The following is a 26538-nucleotide window of genomic DNA, read 5'->3' as shown; positions in this document are numbered from 1 at the left end:
GACCTTAATTTAGTTCTCGCGGACCCCTGGGGGTCCACGGACCCCTGGTTGGGAACCAGTGATTTAAAGGATACTCTTTGATTTAATCCCTTATTTATACTTTGTATTAACTTTCATATTAGGTATTGAATTAATAATGTTGGGCAGGATAAGAACAGGTTAATTAAAATAATATTGGGATTAGCTCCATTAGCAAAAGTTTATACAATTCATTTTTAGATGGAAGAGGGAGAGGGGGAAGTCATTTTATTGTTAAATTAGAGATACCATTTTTATTATTATTATTACTGTTATATTGTTTTTGTTGATATATTAAATGAAGAAAATAAAAAAATTGAAAGAAAGAAAGAAAGAAAGAAAGAAAGAAAGAAAGAAAGAAAGAAAGAAAGAAAGAAAGAAAGAAAGAAAGAAAGAAAAGATTAGAGGAAATAAAACTGTTTTTTCCTCTGGTACCTAAAGTGTAGCCTGCTTGGCTACACTGTAACACTGGCCTACCTTACAGGGTTGCTATAAGGAGCACAACACAACATGCTTGGAATACTGAGAGTGCAATATAACCGTGAAGTATTATTTTTCCCCCTGTAAATTCGGTCTGTCTTAACTTTTTGATTAGAATTCCCTGCCTAAGACGTTTCAAAGCACTTTGCCTACCATCATCAGTCAGGTGTAGCTGGTATGCAACTACCCTTGATAAAATTAGGTCCTGTGGATCCTTCCATGGTGGTGGAAAGTGCCGCCAAGCTGCAGCCAACTTCTGGTGACCCCTCGTGGGGTTTTCAAGGCAAGAGAGGTTCAGAGCTGGTTTGCCTGCCTCTGCATAGCAACCCTGGTCTTTCTTGGGGGTCTCCCACCCAAGTGCTAACCAGGGACAACCCCGTTTGGCTTTTGGGATCTGATGAGATCGGGCTAGCCCGGGCCACCCAAGTCAGGATGGATCCTTACCACGGAGCAAGTCTTTGATTGTCACATGGGGTTGCGCACACCCCACCGTGAGCAAGAATGTCTCCAGACACAGGGAGTACTAAGCGTCTGGTGACCTGATTCAGCAAACCAGACATCTATGGGGTACGGAGGCGCTGGGCAGACCCTGTGCTAATCACGGCTCGTCCCAAAGGCAGACGAAAGGCGAGAAGGAGTGTTCCAAAGCATGAATGCTGCACAGAAGTCTTTCTTCCAACTGCTGCCCACTACCAAGACCAGCCGCCGAGGAAGCCAGCATGGGGAAACCACCTTCCTTCAATCATTTTAATCTAGCCAGCGTGGTGTAGTGGTTAACAGCGGTGGTTTGGAGTGGTGGAGTCTGATCTGGGCAACCGGGTTTGATTCCCCACTCCTCCTCATGAACGACGGAGGCTAATCTGGTGAACTGGATTTGTTTCCCCACTCCTGCACATGAAGCCAGCTGGGTGACCTTGGGCTAGTCACACTCTCAGCCCCACCTACCTCACAGGGTGTCTGTTGTGGGGAGGGAAAGGGAAGGTGATTGTAAGCTGCTGCTTCTTCTTCTTCTTCTTCTTCTTCTTCTTCTTCTTCTTCTTCTTCTTCTTCTTCTTCTTCTTCTTCTTCTTCTTCTTCTTCTTCTTCTTCTTCTTCTTCTTCTTCTTCTTCTTCTTCTTCTTCTTCTTCTTCTTCTTCTTCTTCTTCTTCTTCTTCTTCTTCTTCCCCGTCCTACCCATGCCCTCCTTCTTGCTTCATTCTTTCTATTTGACTATATTTGTGCAAAGTTGTATTTTCCCTCCTCTCTGAAGGAAGTTAGGTTCATAGTGGGGTTTCCCCCACCCCCTGGTTTAGGGTGAGGAATTCAGACTTCAGCCTTGCAGCTGGTGTGTATGGGGGGGGGGGGTTGTCCCAAAAAGCTGACTGAACGCAAAGCCCTTCGTCCAAGTCTCAGCTGGCGTCAAATTCAAACACGCAAATTGCTAAATTTAGCCAGAAAGGTCTATTCATAACAAGAGCCTAATGGCACATCCCAACCAGAGCAGGTTTTTAACTTGTCCCAGTAAAGCTTCCTACGAGGGGAAGGTGAGGTCACTTTTACAAGGTGCTAGCTCCTTGGAGACCTGTGAGATGTGCCTTCGTGTCTGCTTGCTAGTTAAGTTAAGCCCAGCGTGGCTTATTAAGGGCTGAATCGAAACCCCACTCCGCTTCGATTCTACCTGGGCAAGGCAGCCGTCTTCCTCCCCTCCCACTGAGTCCAATCAAACAAGATTTTGAAAGTTGTCTGTAACCCAGTAAGACAGCCAGTGCTTATTTAGGGTGTCTGGGGGGTCTCTTCTCTGAGCTGCATTCCAATGACCCCACCTCCTCCCCAATGCAACAGCCGACATTCCATAGGATGCCTGTGGTTTATGGAGCCATTTGGACAAAGGCCTGCCTGCCTTAATCATCCTTTGAGTATGAAAGCAAGAAAGGTCGGGGTGACCCAAACGCCTTCACTGCCAGTTCTTTTGCCCTCTTACGGATTCAAGGCCGCTGCTACCCCCCAGCAAGCAGTTTCGTAACTATTGTTGAGCAGGTTTCAAAAAGAATCCCCCCCCCCCGTAGTTTTCGTTAAGAGGTGACCTTACTGAACCTCAACAGCTGCCGGTTGGTCTCACAGCTGCAAAATGTTGGTTTTGTTCTTTCAAAAATCCCTAAATGGTTCAGAAACCAGGATAGTTGAAGTACCACTCCTTGTCCTCTGTGCCTACCAGCCCAAACTCTGCTCCACGTTCTCGCTGCACCTGAGGTTCAGCAGGTGTCTGTGTAAGAAAGGGCCTTGTTGGTAGTGGTGCCTCAGCTGTGGAGTTCCTTCTGGGGAAGGAGGCCTCAATAGTTGGTTGTTCTTCTAGTTTGCAAAGCCCTGGGATTTCACAAGACTTTTGAGCTGAGCAGGAAATTGTATTTGTTGGGTTGCTGGAATCCTCCACACGCACTTTCACAAATGGTGGCTTCTTTTGCAGTTTTGTATGGTTAGATTAGGGTTGCCAGGTCCCTCTTCACCACGTAGGGCTGCTGAAAAAAAAAATTGGTACAGTTCGGCTTCGACAACATTCGGTCCTTTTAAATTCGGGCCGTGCCGAAGTCCAAACTCCCCCGCTTTGGATCCGTGAAATTCGGCGCGAGATCCGGAGTTCGGGGGGAAATTTGCCCCCCCCCCCCGCGAGCCTTCACAGGGCTTCCATGAAGCCGTGCGGGGGGGACAGATCTGCACCTCCCAGCTGGGAGGCGCAGATCTGTTTAAAGGCCCCCCCGCGTGCCTTCAGGGAAGCCCCGTGAAGGCGTGCGGGGGGGAGCCTGACGGTTATGCTGCTGCTCCGAACCCCAAATTTGCCGAATTTATTTGCCGAACACCCCGAAGTCGGAAAATTCAGCTTCCCCGTTTCCTGCCTTGTTTTGAATTTGGTTCGTCCCGAACCGGGGAAAATTCGGCGGTTTTTTGGTTCGGGATGGACCAAATCGACAGCTCTATCACCACGGGAGGTTTTTTGGGTGGAGCCTGAGGAGGGCGGTGTTTGAGTAGGGGAGGTACTTCAATGCCATGGAGTCCAATAGCCAAAGCGGCCATTTTCTCCAGGTGAACTCATGTCTTATCGGCTGGAGATCAGTTGTAATAGCAGGAGATCGCTAGCTACTACCTGGAGGTTGGCAACCCTATGTTCGTTTTCTGTTCATTAGTTAAACTGCTCTTACATTGTCTCTACGATGCCATATACTTCCTAGGGTGTTTTAGACAGAAAGGTATTTTACTAAAGAAGTGATTAGCAAATAAATACCCGAGGGCAGGCTGACAGGTTTCCAGCGTAGCATGAAATATCAAGCTCTCTCGCTTTGGAGCCAGGTAAAGTCACCAAGAGAGTGCCCACATCAGCAATCTGGTCACATTTCATTTCGGTTCCAAGGGTTTCCTGCATACACGCGCAACCTCCTCCTCTGCTACTGGGGGCTCACCGTATCCCCACCACAACATCGCCGACTCTGCACAACCGTACTCATGCACCCATACACAGCTCCAATGTTATGCATTGTGCCACAGAGGGCAGAGAAAGCGCAGAGGATTGTGAAGTAATCATGTTTTGGGGATTTAACGGTCGGCTGAAAATGTGCACCCACACAAAAAGGAAAGCAAGAGACTGCATTGCAAAGGGTGCAAAAATACGAAAGTGCTGGGTAAGGAGGATAATAGGGAGGAAATATGATCTGCAACAAGAGAAGGGAAGCAAGAGATGAGGCCCGATATGATGGAAAGAGCCATACAGATTTATTTGTGCGCTTTCCCATTCTCTCTCTCTCTCTCTCCCTCCCTCTCCCTCTCCCTCTCCCTCTCCCTCTCCCTCTCCCTCTCCCTCTCCCTCTCCCTCTCCCTCTCCCTCTCCTCCCTTGGTTAAGGCATTGATACCCAAACCAGGCTGGGAGCAAAATGCCTTTAGACAATGGAAGGAAAGGGTAGCACGTACAAAAACCAAGAGTCCTCATTTCATATCATTTCATAAGATGTCAACCCAGTGTGCGGCTGCTGTGAAAAAGACAAATTATATGCTGGCCATAATTAGACGAGGAATAGAAAATAAAACTGCTGATATCATACTGCCCTTGTACTAATCTATGGTGAGACCACACTTGGAATACTGTGTACAGTTCTGGTCACCTAAAAAAGGATATGACAGAGCTTGAGAAGGTGCAGAAAAGAGCAACCAAAATGATTAGGGGACTAGAGCAACTGTCCTATGGGGAGCGGTTAAGACTCTTAGGGCTGTTTAGCTTGGAAAGAAGGCGGCTGAGGGGAGACATGATAGAGGTTTATAAAATTATGCATGGTTTGGAGAGAGTGGACAGGGAGAAGTTTTTTTTCTCACTTTCCCATAATACTAGAACACGGGGTCATCTGCTAAAGCTGGAAGGTGAGAGATTCAAAAACAGATAAAAAGAAATATTTTTTTCACACAACGCATAGTTAAATTGTGGAACTTTATTTATACCCTGCCCTTTCCCATCCAGGTCAGACTCAGGGCAGCTTCCAACAATCAATACATACAAACACATATATAATACAAGTTAAAACATAGAATTAAAACATAAAAATTAAAATTCCTACACCCTTGACACTGAGAGACACTGTCCTTCAGTGTTACTACTCTGAAGATGCCTGCCACAGTTGCTGGCGAAACGTCAGGAAAGAAAATTCCAAGACCACGGTTACACAGCCCGGATAACCTACAAGAACCAATGAACTCTGACTATGAAAGCCTTCGACAATATTTTAAAACCATATTACTAATCAAGTTAAAAGATGGCATCCTAATTTCATGCCTACTATATAATATTGTTATTTTTCCTGATGGTGAGAAAACAAAGCAATGGCCCACAGACTGGAAACACTCAATTTATATTCTACTTCTGAAAAAAGGAGAAGTAAAAGACTGCAGCAACTATCAGAACATCACGTTAATTTCTCACACAAGTAAGGTGATGCTCAAAATCTTACAACAAAGCCTGTTACCATATGTGGAATGAAAAATGCCAGATGTTCAAACTGGATTCAGAAAAGGAAGAGGCACAAGAGATCGTATTGCAAATTTACATTTATTCCTGGAGCATACTAGAAAATTTATAAGGTTTCCATAAGTCGGAAGCGACTTGACGGCACTTCATACACACACACAGAACTATGAGTTAGCCTGTAACTTGACCTCTTGCAAGTGGTAAATAGCTCCTCAAACTTTCTGCTAGATTGAAGACTTCTACATTCACATGGATAAAAGAAGCCTTAAGGACAATGTAACTAAAACAATAGCAAATTATTCTTTGCTGTTTAAGGCCCTCTGCCAGGAGACAGAGAACACAGCCTATATTATCCAGCTTCCAAGTGTCTGCTTTCCTCTCTATAAATGACTTTGCATAATTTATGACAATATTTATTTTGTCCATTCTGATGTTTGTTTGTTTAATGTGAGAATGTGACTGCTATACTTTTTTGGGGGAGGGGAGAAGAATAGTAAAAAAAAAGGAGAGGGGAAAAGGTGCTTGTTCTCAATTAAAGGCAGATGCTCAAGGCAAAAAATAAAACGGAGGAAGGGAGGAATAACTCCATCCAAATAGGAACAAGCTGGTGAATTAGTTACAAATTTGGCGAATACTGGAAAGTGCAGAGAGAAATCTTTAATGGTAGGTTCTAAACAGCTGCAGATGGATGGTCTGGGGGAAAACAGCATCCCTTGAGGCAAGTGTGCACCCATTGAAGCAAGTGTGCACCCATTATGCAGACTGGATAAGAAACACATCACAGGATGTATTGACAGGACATACTAACTGGGCAGTGAAAAACCCTTGTTTTAATAGCCGCACACTCCCTCATGCAATCTCCCACTGCTCCAAACCACTGCTCCTAACCGCTACACCACTCTGGCTTGGAGGTGGTTTGCCATCGCCTGCCTCAGGGTAGCAACCCTGGGCTTCTTTGGTGGTCTCCCATCCAAGTACTAACCAAAGCCAGTCCTGTGTAGCATCCAAGATTTGCCCAGCCTGGTCCATCCAGGTCAGGGCCACAATAACATACTTACGCTGCAACATATTCCATTCGCCTTTAAGGTACTACTGGACTGTCCCAGTGACTGCATGAGTTTCGAGCCTGCGCACAGCTGGTTTCGGTGGTAAAAAGTCAGTTTCTTCCTAAGCTATATCCAGTCGGTTGTATATCTGTATAGTTATACCTGACAGTACACACCCTTAACTGCTCTTGATGCTCTGCCTTCTTCACCAGAGGGCATTCCTGGCACCTCGCCGTGTGACCTCTTTGACGGCAGTGCCAGGGTCACACCACAGGCTTTGGCGGGATCCTGGCACCTCGTGCGGAATTTGGGCTCTGTCTGCCAACCCATCCCCTTGTACAGCGGACAGTCTCTGCCTAGGGATGCTTGCCTCCAGGTGGGACCTGGGGATCCCCTGGAATTACAGCTCATCTCCAGACTACAGAGATCAGTTCCCCTGGAGAAAATGGATGCTTTGGAGGGTGGACTCTAAGGCATTGTACCCCACCGAGTTCCCTGTCCTCCCCAGGCTCCATCCCCAAATCTCCAAGAGTTTCCCAACCTGGATCTGGCAACCCTGCCTGTACACGTGCTTTCTCCGTGAGAGCTGAGAAATTCCTATAGAAGATCCCCTGATGAAGCGAATTGTGAAACACGTAGGGATCTAGAACAGATAACTAAACTCTCAACCTGGCACCTTGCTCTCCTCTGCCTTTTCCTTTTCTACGCAGGCAATAGACTTGCACTGTACTAAGTGATTCACAAAGGTGCTATTTACACAGCCAAAATATTGCACTTTCAATCCACTTTCAATGGACTTTGGAGGTGGATTTTACTGTGTGAACTGGCAAAATCCACTTGCAAACGATCGTTAAGGTGCAGTGAAAGTGGATTGTAAGTGCATTATTTGGGCTGTGTAAATAGCACCTTAACGTTTCTTAGAAAAATTATTCCTTTCCTTTCCTTTTATCCCTTAGAAGCTCCTTGAACAATTGATCTTGAGCAGCATATATCTAGTGTTGGAGGGATATAAGGACTGAAACAAATCTTGCCACTGACAATGTAGCCTTGGGGTCCCTATCGCTTAGTAAAAAAGGCATTATGTCAGTCACAGAGGCATTGGATTTGTATATTAAAAGGGGGGAAATATAGTGCGATCGAAGTTCCTCTTAAAAGCGGCATTCCAAAAGGGCATGGGCTAATGAGTCAATAGAGCCAGAAGAGCAAGGGCAGATCCTGTCTGAGTATGGTATATTCAGAAATCTGCCCTGCATTACCATAGAAGGGTTAGCATTCAATCTAGCCAAGCAAAAAGCTCTACAGAGACGAGGAGTTGTCAGATAATATGTATAGGCAGGCAGGCCACGTGGAGGGGGTATTCCGAAGAACGGGGATGAACAGACACGACAAGCACGAAAAGTAGTGCTGTTATAATCGAGCTCTTTAATGCGCTTTTTAATTTTGGGAAAGGCTTCAGTTTTCCCAAGATCTGATAACATATCCTGCGAGAAGCCCAACAACGCCAGTTTCTCATCTAAGATTTTTTGCCATGAGGATTTTAAAGGGTCGTGCTTCAGAGAAGCTAGGAACCCCTCAGTGCTAAAGCACATTTTCAGGTGTAGTTTAAAGGCGGCCAACCACGCCCTAGCTTCAAGTGACATTTGGCCAAACTCGGAACGAAGAGTAACACCAGCAGCACATCGAGGGGCATTTAGGAGTTTTCGTAAAAACTGAAGCAGTGGGCGATCTATAGATTCATTGATGACTGTAATCCAGATGGCAACACCAAAGAGGATAATTGGGGTAATTTTCAGGTTAAAAATTATTAAGGACTGTGGTCTATACTACTGTGCACAGATTGCTGAAACTAGGATAACACTGTGTAATTTTTGCACCATTTGTGTGCTATGTTAATAGTTATGCTTTGCTTCAGTTCTCTTTTTTATACTTTCAACTGGCTCTACAACCCTAAACCTATTGCGTTGTTTACTGAATGTCCCATCCATCAATTGTATTGACTCACTCCCCAAGTGACTCGCAGTTGGGGATGCCAGCCTCCAGGTGGGACCTGGGGATCCCAAGGAATCACAACTCATTTCCAGACTACAGAGATCAGTTCCCATGGAGAAAATAGCTGCTTTGGAGAGTGGACTTTATGGCATTGTACTCCGCTGAGGTCCCTGTCCTCCCCAGGCTCCATCCCCAGATCACCAGGAGTTTCCCATCCTGGATCTGGCATCCCTGTGTCTGCCTGCCCAAGAGGCTTTTCTGGGGGGATCCAAACAGCTGCATCGCAGGATCCCCAGAGCTGCAAACAAAATGATTTTTGTTTCCTACCAGCCTCGCCAGTAGCTGTCACTCCAAAACTCCACTGGAGGGCAGCAGAAACTAATACAAAGTGCCCTAAAGCATCACACGCTCCCACGGAAATAAATTCAAGATTTTCGGCGTGCGCACTTCGTGAACACATTGTGCTCTTACGCACGCAGTTTCTTTCTTTGTGCATACTTGCACTTTTAGCCTTCTGCTTTCCCTTAAAGGCATTTTTTTCCGTAAATTAAGAACACTGTTAGGTCAGGTTGATCTAAGTTAGCATCCAATCTTGGGTTCAGCTGTCTTATTGTTTTTTCCCCCAGGAATGGTTAGCTTTTGGGAAGCTACAGGCAACAGTTTTCTACTGTTGTTTGTCCTCCTCCCCACCCCCGGCAATTGCTGTTTAGAAGGTGCTCTGCTACTGGACATGGAGGCTTTATTTAGCCTTGGAACTAGCTAGCAGCTGTTGATAGACCTCTTCTCCATGAATATGTCAAATCCACTTTTAAAGCTGGCTTGTGGCTATCACCGTATTGTAAAGCGGCGAGTTTCATAATTTAATGGAATGAAAATCTGCTCTTACTTGGGCAGACAAGTATAAAACTCTGTGGAAATCATTTAGATTGTGATACAAGGATTAGACTTGGCATGGATACTACCCTTATGGTATGGTTCTTGAAAATAGTATGTTACTTGAAAATCCTAATTCACAGTGATCTGAAGAAGTGAGCTGTGGCTCACGAAAGCTCATACCCTACCAGAAAATATTTTTGTTAGTCTTTAAGGTGCTACTGGACTCTTGCCCTTTTCTACTATTGAAAATCCTAGAGTATGTATTGTTTTTTCTCCGTCCTGACTCTTCTGCACATCCATTTTGTTTGGTGGCCACACATTCCCTTATGAAAGGTGGAGAAAAAAGTTTTCTTTGTCCACTTCATCTACACCATATATAATTTTATAAGCCTCTTTCAAGTTTATAGAGCCCGGTGGTGCAGAGTGGTAAGCTGCAGTGCTGCAGTCCAAGCTCTGCTCACGACCTGAGTTTGATCCCGACGGAAGTCGGTTTCAGGTAGCCGGCTCAAGGTTGACTCAGCCTTCCATCCTTCCGAGGTCGATAAAATGAGGACCCAGCTTGCAGGGGGTAAAGAGAAGATGACTGGGGAAGGCACTGGCAAACCATCCCATAAACATAGTCTGCCTAGTAAACGTCGGGGTGTGTCGTCACCCCATGGGTCAGGAATGACCAGGTGCTTGCACAGGGGACCTTTACCTTACCCTTTCAAGTATGTCCCCCTCCTGCTGCCTTAGTTTCTTTAGTTTAGCCTCATAGTAAAGAGCTCCAGCCCCTTGACCATTTTGACCAGTCCACACCCGACTGCAGACTCAGGACTAGGGTTGCCAACCTCCAGGTACTAGCTGGAGATCTCCCGCTATTATGTCTGATCCCCAGCCGATAGAGGTCACTTCGCCTGGAGAAAATGGCCGCTTTGGCAATTGGACTCTGTGGCACTGAAGTCCCTCCCCTCCCCAAACCCTGCCCTCCTCAGGCTCCGTTCCAAAAATTTCCCACTGTTGGCGAAGAGGGACCTGGCAACCCTACTCAGGACCCCTTAACCCAGATTATTTGTACTGTACTGTTAAAAGATCTGGATTACTTTCCCAGATTTGGGTTACTTTTAGGGGGGGTGGGAATCATGTTGATGGACCACAGAACTTCTTTTTTGGGGGGGGGCGGTGTTTCAAAATTATTGATGCAGCTACATGCAATTTAGCATCTGAGCTTCTGGAAAAACCACTTGTTCTTGCCTGCCTTGTACCTTTCTTCAAATTTCACTTTAGCCACTCACCGTGGTTTGCGTTTCAGTGCAGAGTCCCTAAATACATCCTTGTTGGCAACAGTTTTGTCCAAGGGAATATCAATAGAATACTTTGTGGGCATTGATCGGTTGTAATTATAGGCCGAAAACGCATGGCCGTTTTGTCCGGCGATTCTCCTGCGAATGTTGCGAATCTCCGAAGTCGACACACATGCTCGTCTCCCATGCGCGTGATCACAGCTTTTCCGGGTTTTCCAATTGCTATGTTATGCCAATTTAAACGTAAGTTTCCGGCTATTCTCCCGCAAATGTTGTGAATCTCTGAAGTCGACACACATGCTCGTCTCCCATGCGCATGATCGCAACTTTTCCGGGTTTTCCAATTGCTGTGTTATGCCAATTTAAACGTAAGTTTCGTGGCAGTTCCAAGGGTTTGCCACTGTGTTTCAGCGCCCGGGTCAACTCCTCGCCGGGAGACTGCCTGGCCCCAGTGGCAGCAGGAGCGGCGCTTTTCCCCCAGACCCCATGCTCTCTCTCTCCCCCCCCCCTCCAGTGGCTCCACCCGCCGCCAGCTTCCCCTCGCCTCCACCCGGGGGCTAGCGAAGTGGTGGTGTCTCCTTCCACCAGTCGCCGCCGCCTCCACCTGCTGCCAGCTTCCCCTTGCCTCCACCTAGGGGACAGCAAGGTAGAGGAGTGCAGAGCTCCTACCAGCTCCTTCGCACCATGTGTGACATTTTCTAGAATGTGGGATTAAAAAATATGAGACTTAACAGGGACAAAACAAGGAACTCCGAGCTGTGCGTTAATGGTCATAGACTTTCACTAAGGATTTGATCTTGGACCATTGGGCAATCTTCTTCTTGCCCATGCTGTCTGTCATTTTGTGTGGGTAGCAGTCAATTCCTGCCACCGGAGCATGGCTGTATGGCAGGTCTGATGTACCATCATCAATGTTCCTGACAATGACAACTTTCTGGCCTGAATAATGCCCGGCCAGGACCAAAACAACCTTCCTGGGTTTCATAAACTTGCCCATCTCGATTCTACAAGAGCGATGGCACATGGCCCGACCACAGAACCTCTTGTCTAACATCTGCCTCTCCCTGACAATCATTAGGGTTGCCAGGTCCCCCCTCTCCTCTGGTGGGAGGTTTTTGGGGGATAACTGAAGCAGGGATCGTGTGCGCGCAAGGCCGTGCCAATGTGATCCGTCACTTCAAGTTTACACCCGGAAATGCTGCATCCCAAGGGGCCTGTTGCTTTAAAAAAAAAAAATTAATAGTTTTATTGAAGTGTACAAAATATTACAGAATATATCAAGATATACAAAAGAACAAGGTATACAAAAAAGAAAGAAAGTGAAGGGGGGGAAAGAAAAGAAAAAGTGAAATATAAAACAATACAGAAACTGACTTCCAGCTCTCCTCATACAGAACAGAATATTATATATATTGTTTCTTTTGTGAATAACTTTGATTTTATCTGGTATCTGAAGAAGATTTTATTGGTATCTGAAGAAGTGAGCTGTGGCTCACGAAAGCTCATACCCTACCAGAAAATATTTTTGTTAGTCTTTAAGGTGCTACTGGACTTTTGATTTTATCTGTTTTTACTTTAATTATTATTTTGTTATTTTCATCTTAGTCTGCAGTTTAATAGGTTTAGGTTCTAAAACCTAAGGTCTTTTTTCTATCCCTAAAATACTGATTTATATATATTGACCATACCTTCCAGTCTGTATCAAAGTCAGAAATCCAGCTATCTTCTATATATTTACTTGCCTATCTTGGCCAACTCCATAGCTTTCTGATGCCATTCATGCAATGTGGGTACTTCTTCTATTCTCCATTTTTTCGCCCATATAATTCTTGCCGCTGGGGCCTGTTGTGATGTGCCACTTCCGGATGTAAACTGGAAGTGACGTGGCGCGGCATGCAGGCGCGCGTGCATGCTTGCCCGCTGACCCTCAACTGGTCGACGGGCAGCCTGGTGGATTGGCGGGATTTTGCCTGCCACCACCGGGCACCTGGCAACCCTACCAATCATGTTAGCTGCCACCCCCCCCACACACACACACATCTTGTCACAGAAGTATTCCAGAGTGGGTGGCTTGTGAAAAAAGAGTATCCGGTCAGAAACAAGGATGCCCCTTTAATCTTCTGTGTGAAAATATTTAGAGCTGGCATTGTTAATTGGTTCTTGTGGGTTAAGTTCGTGTGCACTTGTACAAACTGATAAGCCGGTCTCAAGCAAGGCTACTCAGTTAGCGATGGGATCTGGGAAGAACTTTTTTGCGAAAAACATAATGCTAAGGACAACAATTGTTTGTTGTTCATCACTGCAGTTTTCATGTTGATATTTTAAGACAAACAAAATAATGAATCCCATAAGTTGTTGTGATGTGTCTGACCATCATCACAATACAGGGATTTCAATCAGATTTTGTTTCTGTGCCAGCAGCGGGAAAGAGAAGTGTTTGGATTAGAGTAGACGTTAAGGAAATCGGTAGTGTGTTGTGTTTTATCATGTGCTGTGTTACTTTATAAAGCCTTGAAAGTGTTTAAGCCCTGCATGCTTTGGATTCTGCCCCCTTCTTCCCTGTGCCCAATGCATTTTTCTGAGAAATTACTCCACCTGTGTGCCAAGCTGGGGCAGTAAGGGCACAGAGAGAAATATTCTCTCCAGGATCAGAGGAGAATGCCTATTATATGAGGTGCTTTGGAGCACAGACAGGATGGTGCTGCTGCAGTTGTCTTGTTTGTGGGCTTCCTAGAGGCACCTGGTTGGCCACTGTGTGAACAGACTGCTGGACTTGATGGGCCTTGGTCTGATCCAGCATGGCTTTTCTTATGTTCTTAAGAAGGGGTATGATTCATTTAGAAATTTAGGGTGTCTCAGAGCTGTGGAAAAGCTGCCTGCTCTCTCTCTCTCTCTCTCTCTCTCTCTCTCTCTCTCTCTTAACTTTTGTTTCTATCCAGTTTTTCTCCGCAGTGGGGACCCAGTGCAGTTTATGTTGTTCTCTTCTCTTCCAACTTATCCTCACAGTAAACCCATGCAGCACATTAGGCTTGAGAGTGCATATATTTTTTGTCTGTAAAACCCCCAGCTCTAGGGTTGCCATCCTCCAAGTACTAGCTGGAGATCTCCTGCTATTACAACTGATCTCCAGCCGTGTGTGGTGAGCGGTCCTGATTTTGTGACACGTGTCCGTCCATGCCATCGGGTGAATTCAGCTAGCCTAGGGAACCCTGAATGAGCACTGATGGGGATGCAAATGTGTGCTCCCTGCACATTCATCAGACCTTACACATGAACACATGAAGCTGCCTTATACTGAATCAGACCCTTGGTCCATCAAAGCCAGTAATGTCTACTCAGATTGGCAGCGGCTCTCCAGGGTCTCAGGCAGAGTTCTTTCACATCATCCACTTGCCTAGACCCTTTAACTGGAGATGCGGGGGAATGAACCTGGGACCTTCTGCATGCCAAGCAGATGCTCTGCCACTGAGCTAAAGCCCTTCTTTCGCATGTTTCTCCATTTGCTAAAAAAACAAAAACAAAACCTTTCATCCTTATTCAGCAATTTCTGCCCAACTGCAGAATATTGCACAATATACTCAGCTACTATATCTGAATAATAAAAGTGCCTCTAAGCCACACTTATCTTTAGGATCCATGCAGAAACAAGAATATAAATCAATTTATGATTGTAATCTCATTTCAGAAGCCCCTTCTCGGCCAGATATTTTTGTACCACCCAGATAATGTACGTTGTTGTAAATGTCAAGCTGGGTTTTTTTTCTTCTTCCATAAATGCATACCTCTGTATTTAATGAGAGATACATTTTAATAAACCTACTGATTTTTTAAAAAGGGGGAGGGGAGGGGAGAGTGTGGGACTGGCCCAAGGTCATCCAACAAGCTTCCATGGCAAAGCAAGGATTCAAACCCAGCTGTCTCAGATCCTACTCCAATGCTCTAGCCACTGCGCCACAGTGGCTTTCAGAAGCCCTTTGCTCCTCTGTACATGTACAGAGTGAGCCCTTGGTGGAGCACACGGCGCAGAGTGGTAGAATACATGTATCAGTGTGGAATGCAGTCCTTGGAGCCCATTTTTTTAAAAAATAATTTTCTTTCCCTTTCTCTCCCCTTCCTCCCTCCAAACCAGAAACCACGGAACTTGGCAACAAGAAGGAGCTGAAATCCATGCCGTTCATCACTTACCTGTCAGGCCTGCTCTCCGCCCAGATGCTGTCGGACGATCAACTGATCACGGGCGTGGAGATCCGCTGTGAAGAGAAAGGGCGCTGCCCCTCCACCTGCCACTTGTGCCGGCGCCCAGGCAAAGAGCAGCTCAGTCCGACACCGGTGCTTCTGGAGATTAACCGTGTGGTCCCCCTGTACACGCTGATCCAGGACAACGAAACCAGGGAGGTGAGTAGCAACGCGCCACAGAGGGCACTTTCACACATGCTGAATTATGCGCTTTCCGTCCACTTTCAATGCACTTTAATGATCATTTGCAAGTACTGTTCCCAACCTCCAGGTGGGGGCTGGAGATCTCCCGCTATTACAACTGATCTCCAGGCGACAGAGAGCAGTTCCCCTGGAGAAAATGGCCGCTTTGGCAATTGGAAGGAAGCCCACAAACAAGACGACTGCAGCAGCATTATCCTGCCTGTGTTTCACAGCACCTAATATAATGGGCATGCTTCTCGGATACTTTGGAGAATAAGTATGCATCATGTCTAGTATTCATTTTGACTAGTAGCCAAGGATAGCCCTCCCCTCCATGAACATGTCCACTCCCCCTTTAAAGCCTTCCAAGTTGGCAGGCATCACCACATCCTGGGGCAGGGAGTTCCGCAAGTTAATGATGCCCTACCTCCACTCACCGGGTAGCGATCCAGACCTGCATCTCACTGGCTTCTTCCGAGGGCTACCTGTCTTACAAAACATTGAAGGAGCTTAAAATGTTAATGATGTAGAGATTTATTTCTTGTCTTCCACCTCTTTTCTCCCTCCCGATCCCCAGTCCAAAAATGACAGACCTGTTTAAAGTCACTTCTTAACACCGCAGCCTGCCCTTGATTAAAGCCCGTGGAAGAAGCCAGCATGCAGGTCTGGATATCATCCCAGTGAGGGGAGGTAGGGCCACCCATGCATACTGGGCTGAGCTGCTCTTCCCCAATACCCCCTCCCCATCTCTCATTCCTTATTGTGTGTGCCAATTTTAACCCCTTCTCTCTGGCCATCCAGTGGGGAGGGGGGCAACTGTACCGAGAGCACACTTTCCCCTCTTTATTTTCATCTCCATCTTTCTCCTCTTCCATTCTTGCCTCTCTTCGTGTTACGTTGTAGATCATAAGCTCCCAAGGTTTCAGGCTGTCTCTTGTTGGTGGTAATCTGTCGTATCTCCACGAATGCTGATGGTGCTTTAGAAAGAGCCGCCTGCTAGCCCCTTCAGCTTCAGTGGTGGTGCTCAATTTGGCTTGTCCCTGCTTTTAGGAGAAAGATGGGTGAGTGTCAAAGACAGGGCCGTTGACATCTCCTCTGTACACTTGCCTCTCCACAGAGATTTGCCTGGTGCCAAGTAGGCTACACTTTAGGTACCAGAGGAAAAAAAAAACACAGTTTTATTTCCACCGTTCTTTTCCCTTTTTTTCCCTTTTTTTCTTTTTTCTTTCCCTTTTCTTTCTTTCTTTCTTTCTTTCTTTCTTTCTTTCTTTCTTTCTTTCTTTCTTTCTTTCTTTATTTATTTATTTATTTATTTATTTATTTATTTCTGCCTTCCTGCCTAAATTCTGTTGTTCTGAATACTGAACCCTGCAAATTTTTCTTGCCAGTTCTACTGCTGATTGATTTTATAGTTTTGTTTTATTCAACTGGTTGTTGTTTTAATGGTTATCATTCAAAGTCACTTCAGAGGTAAATATGCTAAGAATGCTGCTTAGAAATACACACAGAGAGAGAGAGAGCACCCAGTTGGCCGTCCCTGTCTTTTCATGCATGCATCCTTCTGTTTTATGAAGCTAATAAGATGGCTTTCATATTGGCTTGGTGAGCAATTTAGACCCAGAGGATAATTGTGTGAAAGGCTGCCTCTCTTGCTATGAAATCATGCATCTTCTTAGATCCACCCAGTACTTCTGACTGCCTGTTCCTTCTTCACAACTACTTTGCTTGCCATCTGTTGGATACTGGGCTTTGTCTGGGAAGTGCCAGGCCCCCTGCTTTCTTCCTCTTGATAGACTTGCATGACACATTATTTCAGAAGGTATATGAGGGAATTCGGTGGGATTTAATTTTTGTTTGAGCTGTTTGAATTTATTGCAGACTACGCTTTATGCACGGTGATCCTCAATGTGTAGACACAGAAATAAATTTCACTGAGTTTGGTAGAACTTACTCCCTTGTAAGCCTCGGCACAGCTAGTTAAAAAGCCGGCTTACTATTTGCAGATGCCTTACTTGGCCACAATGATCTGTGCTCCAGTAAGGCTAGATTACTGTAACTTGCTTTGCATGGAGCTGCCCTTGAAGATTATCTCTAAACAGCAACTGGCACAAAGTGCAGGGGTGTTATCAGGGGTGAGTTGTTGGTTCAGGTCACTCCTATTCTGAGGTTCCTTCACTGGCTGCTGCTGAATTTCCGAGTGCAATTCAAGGTATTCGTACTCACCTTTAAAAGAAACCCTTTATGACTTGAGGCCCTGCATGCTCCTGTGCAGCAAATTCATTCCTCCCTTTAAGGCAGTGGTTCCCAACCTTTTTTTGACCAGGGACCACTAGGACTTTTTTGTTCAGTGCAGGGACCCCAAGGTTCAAAATAAAAATTCGGAGAATTTGAAAATAAACTTTAATCATAACTGTTAGTTAAACATTAAACTTAGAATAATATTTGAATATATATATATTTTATAATAGAGAACTTTAAATTGAATATATTAATTTATTATGGGTTTATAACTTTGTTTTGCGGACCTTAATTTAGTTCTCGCGGACCCCTGGGGGTCCACGGACCCCTGGTTGGGAACCAGTGCTTTAAGGTCTGTTGTTGGTACCCCCTTGTCTAAGACACTTTCTGTCATTGTTTGGGCAGTGATGTCTGCATACCACAGTTCCTACCTGGTCAAGATCTCAGAAGAACACCCTGTACGATTTGGGCTGCCATCTTGGGTTGCCGAGGCAACCTCTCACTTGACAAGCCCTCCACCTTGGATTGGGGGAGATGGGCTGTAAGTTTTAGTGTTCTGTGCCAGGCATCAGATGGCAGATGTTTCACTCAATGCTTGTGTATGTGTTAAGTGCCGTAAGGTTGCTTCTGACTCATGGTGACCCTGTGAATCAATGCCCTCCAAATATCCTATCATTAACAGCCTTGCTCAGGTCTTGCAAACTGAGGGCCGTGGCTTCCTTTATAGAGTCAACCCATCTCAGGTTGGGTTTTCCTCTTTTCCTGTTGCCTTCAACTTTTCCTAGCATTATTGTCTTTTCCAGTAAGTCTTGTTTTCTCATAATGTGACCTAAGTATGATAGCCTCAGTTGAGGCCATACGTGTTTCTTCAGGGGAATCTGTAGTTATTGCAGTAGTCCTTTGAATGAGCATAAATTCTGTAGCCTACAGATTCCCCCGAAGAAGCCCTTTGGGTGAAACGCATAGAGAATTTCTATTCTGAATAATAAATAAATCTTTTAACCTATTTTGCACCATTGGCTTGGCCTTATTTTTAATGCCTGTCACTGGTGCAGCCCTTTTATTTCTCTCACGTTTACACCCATACATAGTAATAGGGAATACTATGGCATGAATTAACTTGATCTTGGTTGCCAGTGATGCAGAGGGAAATGAAACCTTCCGCAGATCCCCCCCAAAACACAGCATGCAGCGGAAGCCTTGCCTTGGTGAGGAGATGCTTCAGCAATCCAGAATGCCAAGACTTCAGAGACCATGAGCTGGATATGGAGGTAGCCATGAATGTATGTGGGAAGAAGTGGAGAAAGGGATGGGGGAGAAGGGTGGCCGGCATATTTGCTTGCTATTCTGTACTAACTGTTGTGACCATGGAAAGGCAAGGGATCTGTATTTTTAGGCTGTAAGTCCCCACAAACCTGTCTGGGCTGTTGGCTAGGGTTGCCAGCCTCCAGGTGGTGGCTGGAGATCTCCCGCTATTACAACTGACTTCCAGGCAACTGAGATCAGTCTCCCTGAAGAAAATGGCTGTTTTGGAGGGAGGGCTTTATGGCTTGTACCCTGGTGAGGTCCCTCCTCTCTCCAAACCCCACCCTCCTTAGGCTCCACGCTCAAAATATCCTGGTATTTCCCAACCCACAGCTGGCAACCCTAGCTGTCGCAGAAGAAGAGGAGTTGGTTTTTATATGCTGACTTTCTCTACCACTTAAGGGAGAATCAAGCCAACTTACAATCGCCTTTCCTTCCCCTCCCCACAACAGACACCTTGTGAGGTAGGTGGGGCTGAGAGAGCTCTAAGAAAGCTGTGATTAGCCCAAGGTCACCCAGCTGGCTGGGAAACCAACCCGGTTCACCAGATTAGTGTCTGTCACTCATGTGGAGAACTGGGGAATCAAACCCGGTTCTCCAGATTAAGTACCCAGCTCCAAACCACCGCTCTTAACCACTACACCACGCTGGCAGAACGGGTGGCTGCTCATTTGGCGGCAGTATTCCTTTGGGTTATTTGTAGGGTTGCCAGGACCCTCTTCGCCACCGGTGGGAGTTTTTTTGGGGTGTGTTTGGGGAGGGGAGGGACTTCAATGCCATAGAGTCCAATGGCCAAAGCGGCCATTTTCTCCAGGGGAACTGATCTTTATCGGTTGGAGGTCAGTTGTAATAGCAGGAGATCTCCAGCTAGTACCTGGAGGTTGGCAACCCTAGTTATTTGGGTCTGCCCCACAGCACCTTGTTGCGTTTCACCTGCTTAAAAAAACAACTATCCTGGGTTTTCCCAGCCGCTTTCTCTCCCCCCCCCCAATTAATCAGCTGTATTAGCTAGAAAGGGTACATGGAGGCTGACCCTGGCAGCCCGGCAACAAGTGAGCTGTTTTCCAGCTCTGTGGCGGAAGCCAGCTCCTAGAATAAACCGAGGAGACACTTGACTGATGGGTCCCTGTAGAAACCTCTGGGCTTCGCCCGGACTACGCCCCAGCTGCTGGGACTGCCTGAGGCGGGGAGCGCCGACTACACATTTTGGCAAAGGAAGACTTGCAGGGGGAGGGAGCAAGAACGGGCCACGTTAAACAAATTCAAGGGGCAGGATTGATTTTAAGAGGGGGCAAGTGTGCCTTTCCCCAGCCCTTTGAATGGGGGGGGGGTAGAAAATTCTGAGTGACATCCTGGGCAGAGGTTGCCCTATTTGTGGAGGCTGCCAGCAGACAATGGGTAAACATTACGGACAGTGATTGGTGTAGCCGACGAAGGGCCTCTCCTGACATCATGTTTTCCTTCACCAGAACGCTTTTGGAACGGTTTCTGGGGAGAAATGCATGCGGAAAACCTGATGCGGGAATGGAAAAATCCCTCATGAATGATGTATATTTTCTCTCTCTCATGAAAGATCCACGAGCAGGAAATCGCAGGCCTCTACTTATGGGTCTTACCTGGAAAATCCACGTGAATATTCCGTTTTGGCATGCGGTTATCCGCACGGAGCTGCAAGTTCCTGGAAAAGGGCTCGTTTGGAGAGGCGGCTGTGTCGGAGTTGGCCCCGAAACCTTGCAGCGTGCATATAGTTCTCACTCACCAGTGAAGACAGCAGCCTTGTCTGTCTCTCTCAGAGCCAGCGTGGTGTAGTGGTTAACAGCGGTGGTTTGGAGCAGTGGAGTCTGAGCTGGAGAACCGGGTTTGATTCCCCATGCCTCCACATGAGTGGCGGAGGCTAATCTGGTGAACTGGATTTGTTCTCCCGCTCCTCCACACGAAGCCAGCTGGGTGACCTTGGGCCAGTCACAGCTCTCTCAGCCCCACCTACCTCACGGTGTCAGTTGTGGGGAGAGGAAGGGAAGGTGATTGTAAGCCTGGTTGATTCTCCCTTAAGTGGCAGAGAAAGTCGGCATATAAAAACTAACTCTTCTTCTTCTCTTGCCCAGTCCCTGAGATGGGCTCTGTATGTCCCAGATCTGACCATTGCTGTTCTTCCTCAGAGGACAAAGGGTTTGTAATGCCTGTCCTCTGACTCCCATCCCTCCCACCTTGCCAGCCACCCACACCCAGGGCCCCCCAACCTTTTATTTAATGGAGATAGATCATGATGGGTAGCCGTGTTAGTCTGTCTGTAGCAGTAGAAAAGAGCCAGAGGCCAGTAGCACCCTAAAAACTAACAAAATTCCTGGCAGGGTATGAGCTTTCGTGAGCTACAGCTCACTTCTTCAGATACCTGAAGATATCTTCATACCATGCCAGAAACATTGTTAGCCTTTAAGGTGCTACTGGACTCTGGCTCTTTTCTGCTTTTCTTTAATGAGAGCTAATTAATTAAAAATATACCGATTCCTCCCTCCTCCCGCATGTTATCAAGTTTTGTTCTGTCCCAGGAAGAGAACATGGAGTAGGAAGAGCACCTGAAATGAAGTTATTGGCTAAAAAGCGCAGGGGGGAAAGTATTATGAAATAAAAGCTGGAGCAGATTTTTTTCCCTTTTAATTCAAAGTTTCCTGCATATGAAGATATCTTTATACAAGATGGCAGCACAGAGCTTTCCAAAGATAAACGGATGCATCTCAGAAATAGTTCCATGTTCTTCAACATTTAAGTACAGAGATGCAATAATAGAGACTGCGGGGCGGTGCAGAAGGGAGAAGAAACAGACAGCTGAACACAAGTAGCCATTTGAGGAAAGTATTGAAATATGTAACTTTGAAAGTGCTTTTGATTTTTAGTGCTGAAAGAGCAGATCTTTTCAATATCTTTTTTGTGGGACTTCTAGGGGACAGCCGGCAAGCTACTAGTAGCTCATTAGCTACCTGTTGGAAAAATACAGCTAAAATGTGATCTTTGTGTATCTGAAGAAGCGAGCCGTGGCTCACGAAAGCTCATACCCTGCCAGAAGTGTTGGTAGTCTTTAAGGTGCCACTCGGGGCACTTTCACACATGCTGAATAATGCACTTTCAATCCACTTTCAGTCCACCTTGCACTTGGATTTTACTGTGTGAAATGGCAAAAATCCACTTGCAAACAATCGTTAAAGTGGGTTGAAAGTGCGTATTCAGCATGTGTGAAACAGCCCTTGTTCTTTTCTACTGCTAGGGACAGACTAACACAGCTCCCCATCGTGGCCGGATCTGGAGTGTTCATGTACGTCAGATGTGGAACGCATGTGCTTTTGGCATCCATCTCTTCCCTTTTCAAATAATTAGGGGGGGTTGTGCCTTGTGCAGCTGGATCCCATCCCATAATTACTGTGTTGCGCTGAGACTATGAATAATAAAAAAAGAAAAAGAAAAGAAAGAATCTCCTCTATAGAGACTTCAGTGAAGATTCTCTCCTCCCTGCACCTGCTGGACATGCACACAGACAGATGTGTGCCGAGGTCAAGCTCTTCCCATGTCAAAATGGATCTTTGTGTGCCTACACCCCAGCTAAGGGGAACAGAGTGTCTTCCTTGCTTTCACCCTCAGCATTTGTTGCAGGGCTGGATCTCTGGTCCCAAATGCATATCCTCATCTTTCACCAAAGATGTGAAAGATCAGAGGTGTTGGCTGAGTTTTGTCCAGCAGGAAAGAAATACTGGAAGTTAACTGGAGATACTTTGCAAGACCCTCTTTTTGGTTTGGTTTTGGTTTGTTCCTACAGCAAAACAAAAGTGGTTTCCCATCACATAGGATCTTGTATCACATGTCCAACTTGGAAAGAAGGCGGCTGAGGGGAGATATGATAGAGGTCTATAACATTATGCATGGTTTGGAGAGAGTGGACAGGGAGTTTTTATCCCTCTCCCATAATACTAGAACACGGGGTCATCTGCTGAAGCTGGAGGGTGAGAGATTCAAAACAGATAAAAGGAAGTATTTTTTCACACAACACATAGTTAAATTGTAGAACTCCCTGCCCCAAAATGTGGTGATGGTTGCCAACTTGGAAGGCTTTAAGAGGGGAGTGGACATATTCATGGAGGAGATGGGTATTCATGGCTACTGGTTAAAATGGATACTAGTCATGATGCATACCTATTTTCTCCAGGATCAGAGGAACATGCCTATTATCTTAAGTGCTGTGGAACACAGGCAGGATGGTGCTTCTGCAGTCGTCTTGTTTGGGGGCTTCCTAGAGGCACCTGGTTGGCCACTGTGTGAACAGACTGCTGGACTTGATGGGCCTGGGTCTGATCCAGCAGGGCTTTTCTTATGTTCTTATGTTCTAACCCTTCTTCCCTTCCTCCCCTTCCCCTGTCTTCTGTCTTTCTAAAGAACTGATTCAAACCTTAAATTTCCCATCCATGGGATGGCTTTTGAATTGATTCTCATAATTGCACCAATATGGGAAAGTTGTGTTTGGAACGAAGAAGAAGAGTTGGTTTTTATATGCCAATTTTCTCTACCTTTTAAGGAGAATCAAGCTATTTTACAATCTCCTTCCTCTTCCCACAATAGACACCTTGTGAGATAGGTGGGGCTGAGAGGGTTCAGAGAGTTGTGACTAGCCCAAGGTCACCCAGCAGGCTTCATATGTAGGAGTGGGGAAACCAACCCGGTTCACCAGATTAGAGTCCGCCACTCTTAACCACCACACCATGCTGGTGTAGTGATCCAAGCATTACCAAATGACCAGGGAAGACATTAACTTTGCAGTAAGCATGTTCGATAGGTGAACATGCCATGTTTGATAGCTGCAATCAGCTATGAGTCGAACATTTGCCTGAACAGCTGTCTGATGAGTTTGAAGCTCTACAATAGCTGTGGCTGTGGCTCTCCGTTTGTTTGGTTTGCAAGGGCTCTTGCCAGGGCCGGTGCCAGTCATTTTTGCACCCTAGGCAAGGCTAACTACTTGAGCCCCCCATCGCTAACCAATATTTAAAAACAGATGTCTTGTAGAAAAAATAAAAGCACAAAACGTTTTAGGGGGTGTTATAATTAATTACATTCCATAGCACTGTTGTGGTACTTATCTTAAAATTAAAAAAAGTATATATAAATTATCGGTTGCATTTTCCCCAAGTTTAAAACTGTGCCCCTTAGGCCACTTTTGCGCCCCTCTGAAATCTGTGCCCTAGGCGACCGTTTAGTTTGCCTAATGGTAGCACTGTCCCTGCATCCCCACAGTGGATGAGATTATTGCATCCAGGGATTATTGCATAGGGACATCCAGTAGGATTTGATAATTAAATGACGTGAGGGGGCAACTACAGTTTCCATACCGTTGGGTGGAAATGTGCATTCATGAAATAACGTTACTAATACAAACGCCAACAAACAGTAAGGCTTAACAAAAATACACTGTGCATTTATAATTGCTGTATGGGTGATTGATTTACTCACGGCACATTTATACGAATTGCCGCCAAGCAGCGTGCAGCGATAGGACGTCTGAGCAGGGAGACGTAGGACTCCCATCAAGCTGTGTGAGAAGACATATGTATGAAATATTATCAATGGCAGTGCGCTGTTTGCATATGTGGAAAGCAGCCTGATGAACAATCTCGAGCTGTTCATGAGCGTATGAACTGGTAAACAAAAAACGTCTCCTCATTTGTGACCAGCGAACAGACTGTGAACCAACCGGGCAGGGTATATCCTTATAAATGACAGTCCTCTGACATAGATCTGTTCAGCATCCAGCTCACAGTAGGGCTGCTGAATTTTAAAAAAAAAATGGTATAGTTCGGATTCGGCTGAATTCGGCCCGTTTAGATTCGGGATATGCCGAAGTCCGAACTCCCCCGTTTCGGGTCCGTTCAATTCGGTGAGAATTCAAAGTTCGGGAAAAAAATTCGGCCGAATAAAGCCATTAAAAACACAACCGCGCCTTTCCGCGGCTCTGGGGCGGCATTTTTGGGGGTAGAGGTCCCAAACTTTCAGTGGAGCTTCAAAGGACGCGTCTTGAAAGACCCCCCAAGTTTTGTAAAGATTGGGTCGGGGGGGCTGAGATATGGGCCCCGAAAGGGGTCCCCCCCACCCTTAATGTGCATGTCTGAGCAGAGCTTGCCGCCCACGCACAAAGCTCCCAGCCCCGACAAACAGCTGAGAAGTTTGCAAAGCATTGCAACACGACTGCAGAGCAACACAACCTTGTAAGCAACACCTTTGCAACTGTGCAAAGCAACACCTGACACTTGGGAGTTTGCAAACCATGGAAAGGGACAGAGGCAGCTAACTATGCATAATGAGCAGGAGGGGTAGAATTTCCCCTTTTGCATGGGACTCCAAATGCATTCTTTAAGTCACCATTTGAAAACCAGTTTTGAGCAAGCATCCAAATAGACCTAACCGCTCTTATGAATGAGAGAAAACCTGAAGACACACAACTGAAACCCCCCCACCTCAAACCAGGGAGAGAGAGACTCGAGGGGGAACACCCCCCCAAGCAGAACCGGCAAAAGCCCCCTTTGGCTTCCCTCCCACCCACAGAAACTGCTCCCTCCCCCCACACACACAGACTCTGCTTAGCCCACACACACACACACAGGAGAAAAATTATAGATTAAAGCCCCCAAAGGGGTCTTACTGTGGCTGTCTTCTGTTCCATCAGGAGGGGCTGGGGAGGACTTGTAATCCAAGACGATTCCAATTAGGCACGGGACGTTTTGCTCTGGAGATGCACAGGATCAGCTGATCCATTCATCCCAATAGGGAAAAGGGGAAAGGGGAAAGCCCATATCTCGGGGACCCCTGGCCCAATGTTTACAAAACTTGGGTGGTCTCTTAAGAAGGCTTGTCTGAAGCTCCGCTCAAAGTTTGGGATCTGCACCCCCAAAAATGTGCCCCCTGCAGCCACAGAAAGAGAAAAGGGGGGAGCCAATATTTCTGCCCCCACTGAACCCTTCTTTACAAAACTTGGGTGGTATCTTAAGAAGGATTGTCTGAAGTTATGCTGAACGTTTGGGGGCTGTATCCCCAAAAAAGTGCCCCCTGCAGCCACGTAAATGGAAAAGGGGGGAGGGAAAAGGGGTAGAGCCCATATCTCGAGACCCTCTGACCCAATGTTTACAAAACTTGGGGGGTATCCTAAGAAGGCTCATCTGAAGCTCCACTGAAAGTTTGGGGTCTGTACCCCAAAAAATGCGCCCCCTGCAGCCATGGAAAGAAAAAAGGGGGAGAGCCCATATCTCGGGATCCCCTGACCCAATGTTTACAAAACTTGGGTGATCTCTTAAGAAGGCTTGTCTGAATCTCTGCTGAAAGTTTGGGGTCTGTACTCCAAAACGTACGCCCCCTGCAGCCACAGAAAGGAGTGAATGTGCACAAGCACCCCCACACACACACGAGGATTTCCCTCTCTCTCTCTTTCTCCCCCCGGCCCGGCCGCACATCAGCTGATTCCTCCAGTACTCAATCCTGACTGATTGGCCAGAAGAAGACCCAGCTTGGCCACCGATTCGCCGGGGGAGGAGAATGCTGCTTACTGACGGTTATGCTGCTTACTGCCGCCCCGAATTTGCCGGATTTATTCGTGAACTCCCGAACTCACTGAATTCGGCTCCCCGGTTGCCCTCCATTTTTGAGTTCGGTTCGTCCCGAACTAAAAACCACCAAATCAGGGGAAATTCAGCTGTTTTTCAGTTCGGGCCGAACCGAATCAACAGCCCTAGCTCACAGAATTGTTTCTGTTAAGTCACATCAGCAACAGAGTTGTGCAAATCTTTCAGCTGTGTGGATGGGGGTAGTTTTTCTTTAAGCTATCTCGTGGGTCGTAGCTGATCCAACCATGTGGGGTTAGCTTTCTTCCAGGG

At 46.3% G+C, this 26538-nt stretch overlaps 2 protein-coding genes across 2 annotated transcripts in view; one reads left to right on the top strand and one right to left on the bottom strand.

Annotated features, from left to right (window-relative positions):
- The window catches only part of ASTN2 (astrotactin 2), a 783945-nt gene that overhangs the window by 594105 nt on the left and 163302 nt on the right, over nt 1-26538 (top strand). Inside the window, exon 18 of the mRNA XM_056860152.1 lies at nt 14805-15070. Within this exon, the coding sequence (XP_056716130.1) occupies nt 14805-15070 (266 nt within the window). The remainder of the gene's footprint in view (nt 1-14804; nt 15071-26538) is intronic.
- Nucleotides 10571-11691, bottom strand: LOC130486742 (60S ribosomal protein L27-like). Its single transcript, XM_056860008.1, has 2 exons — nt 11452-11691; nt 10571-10777 (listed from the first exon to the last, which is right to left on the bottom strand). Exons 1-2 carry the CDS (start codon nt 11670-11672, stop codon nt 10663-10665), a joined length of 336 nt encoding a protein of 111 aa, XP_056715986.1. The 5' UTR covers nt 11673-11691; the 3' UTR covers nt 10571-10662.

This window comes from Euleptes europaea, chromosome 14, assembly GCF_029931775.1.
Source record: "Euleptes europaea isolate rEulEur1 chromosome 14, rEulEur1.hap1, whole genome shotgun sequence".
In the NCBI taxonomy this organism is placed as follows: Eukaryota; Metazoa; Chordata; class Lepidosauria; order Squamata; family Sphaerodactylidae; genus Euleptes; species Euleptes europaea.
Note: the sequence above shows the minus strand (reverse complement) of the source record. Positions and strands in the feature narration are given on the sequence as shown.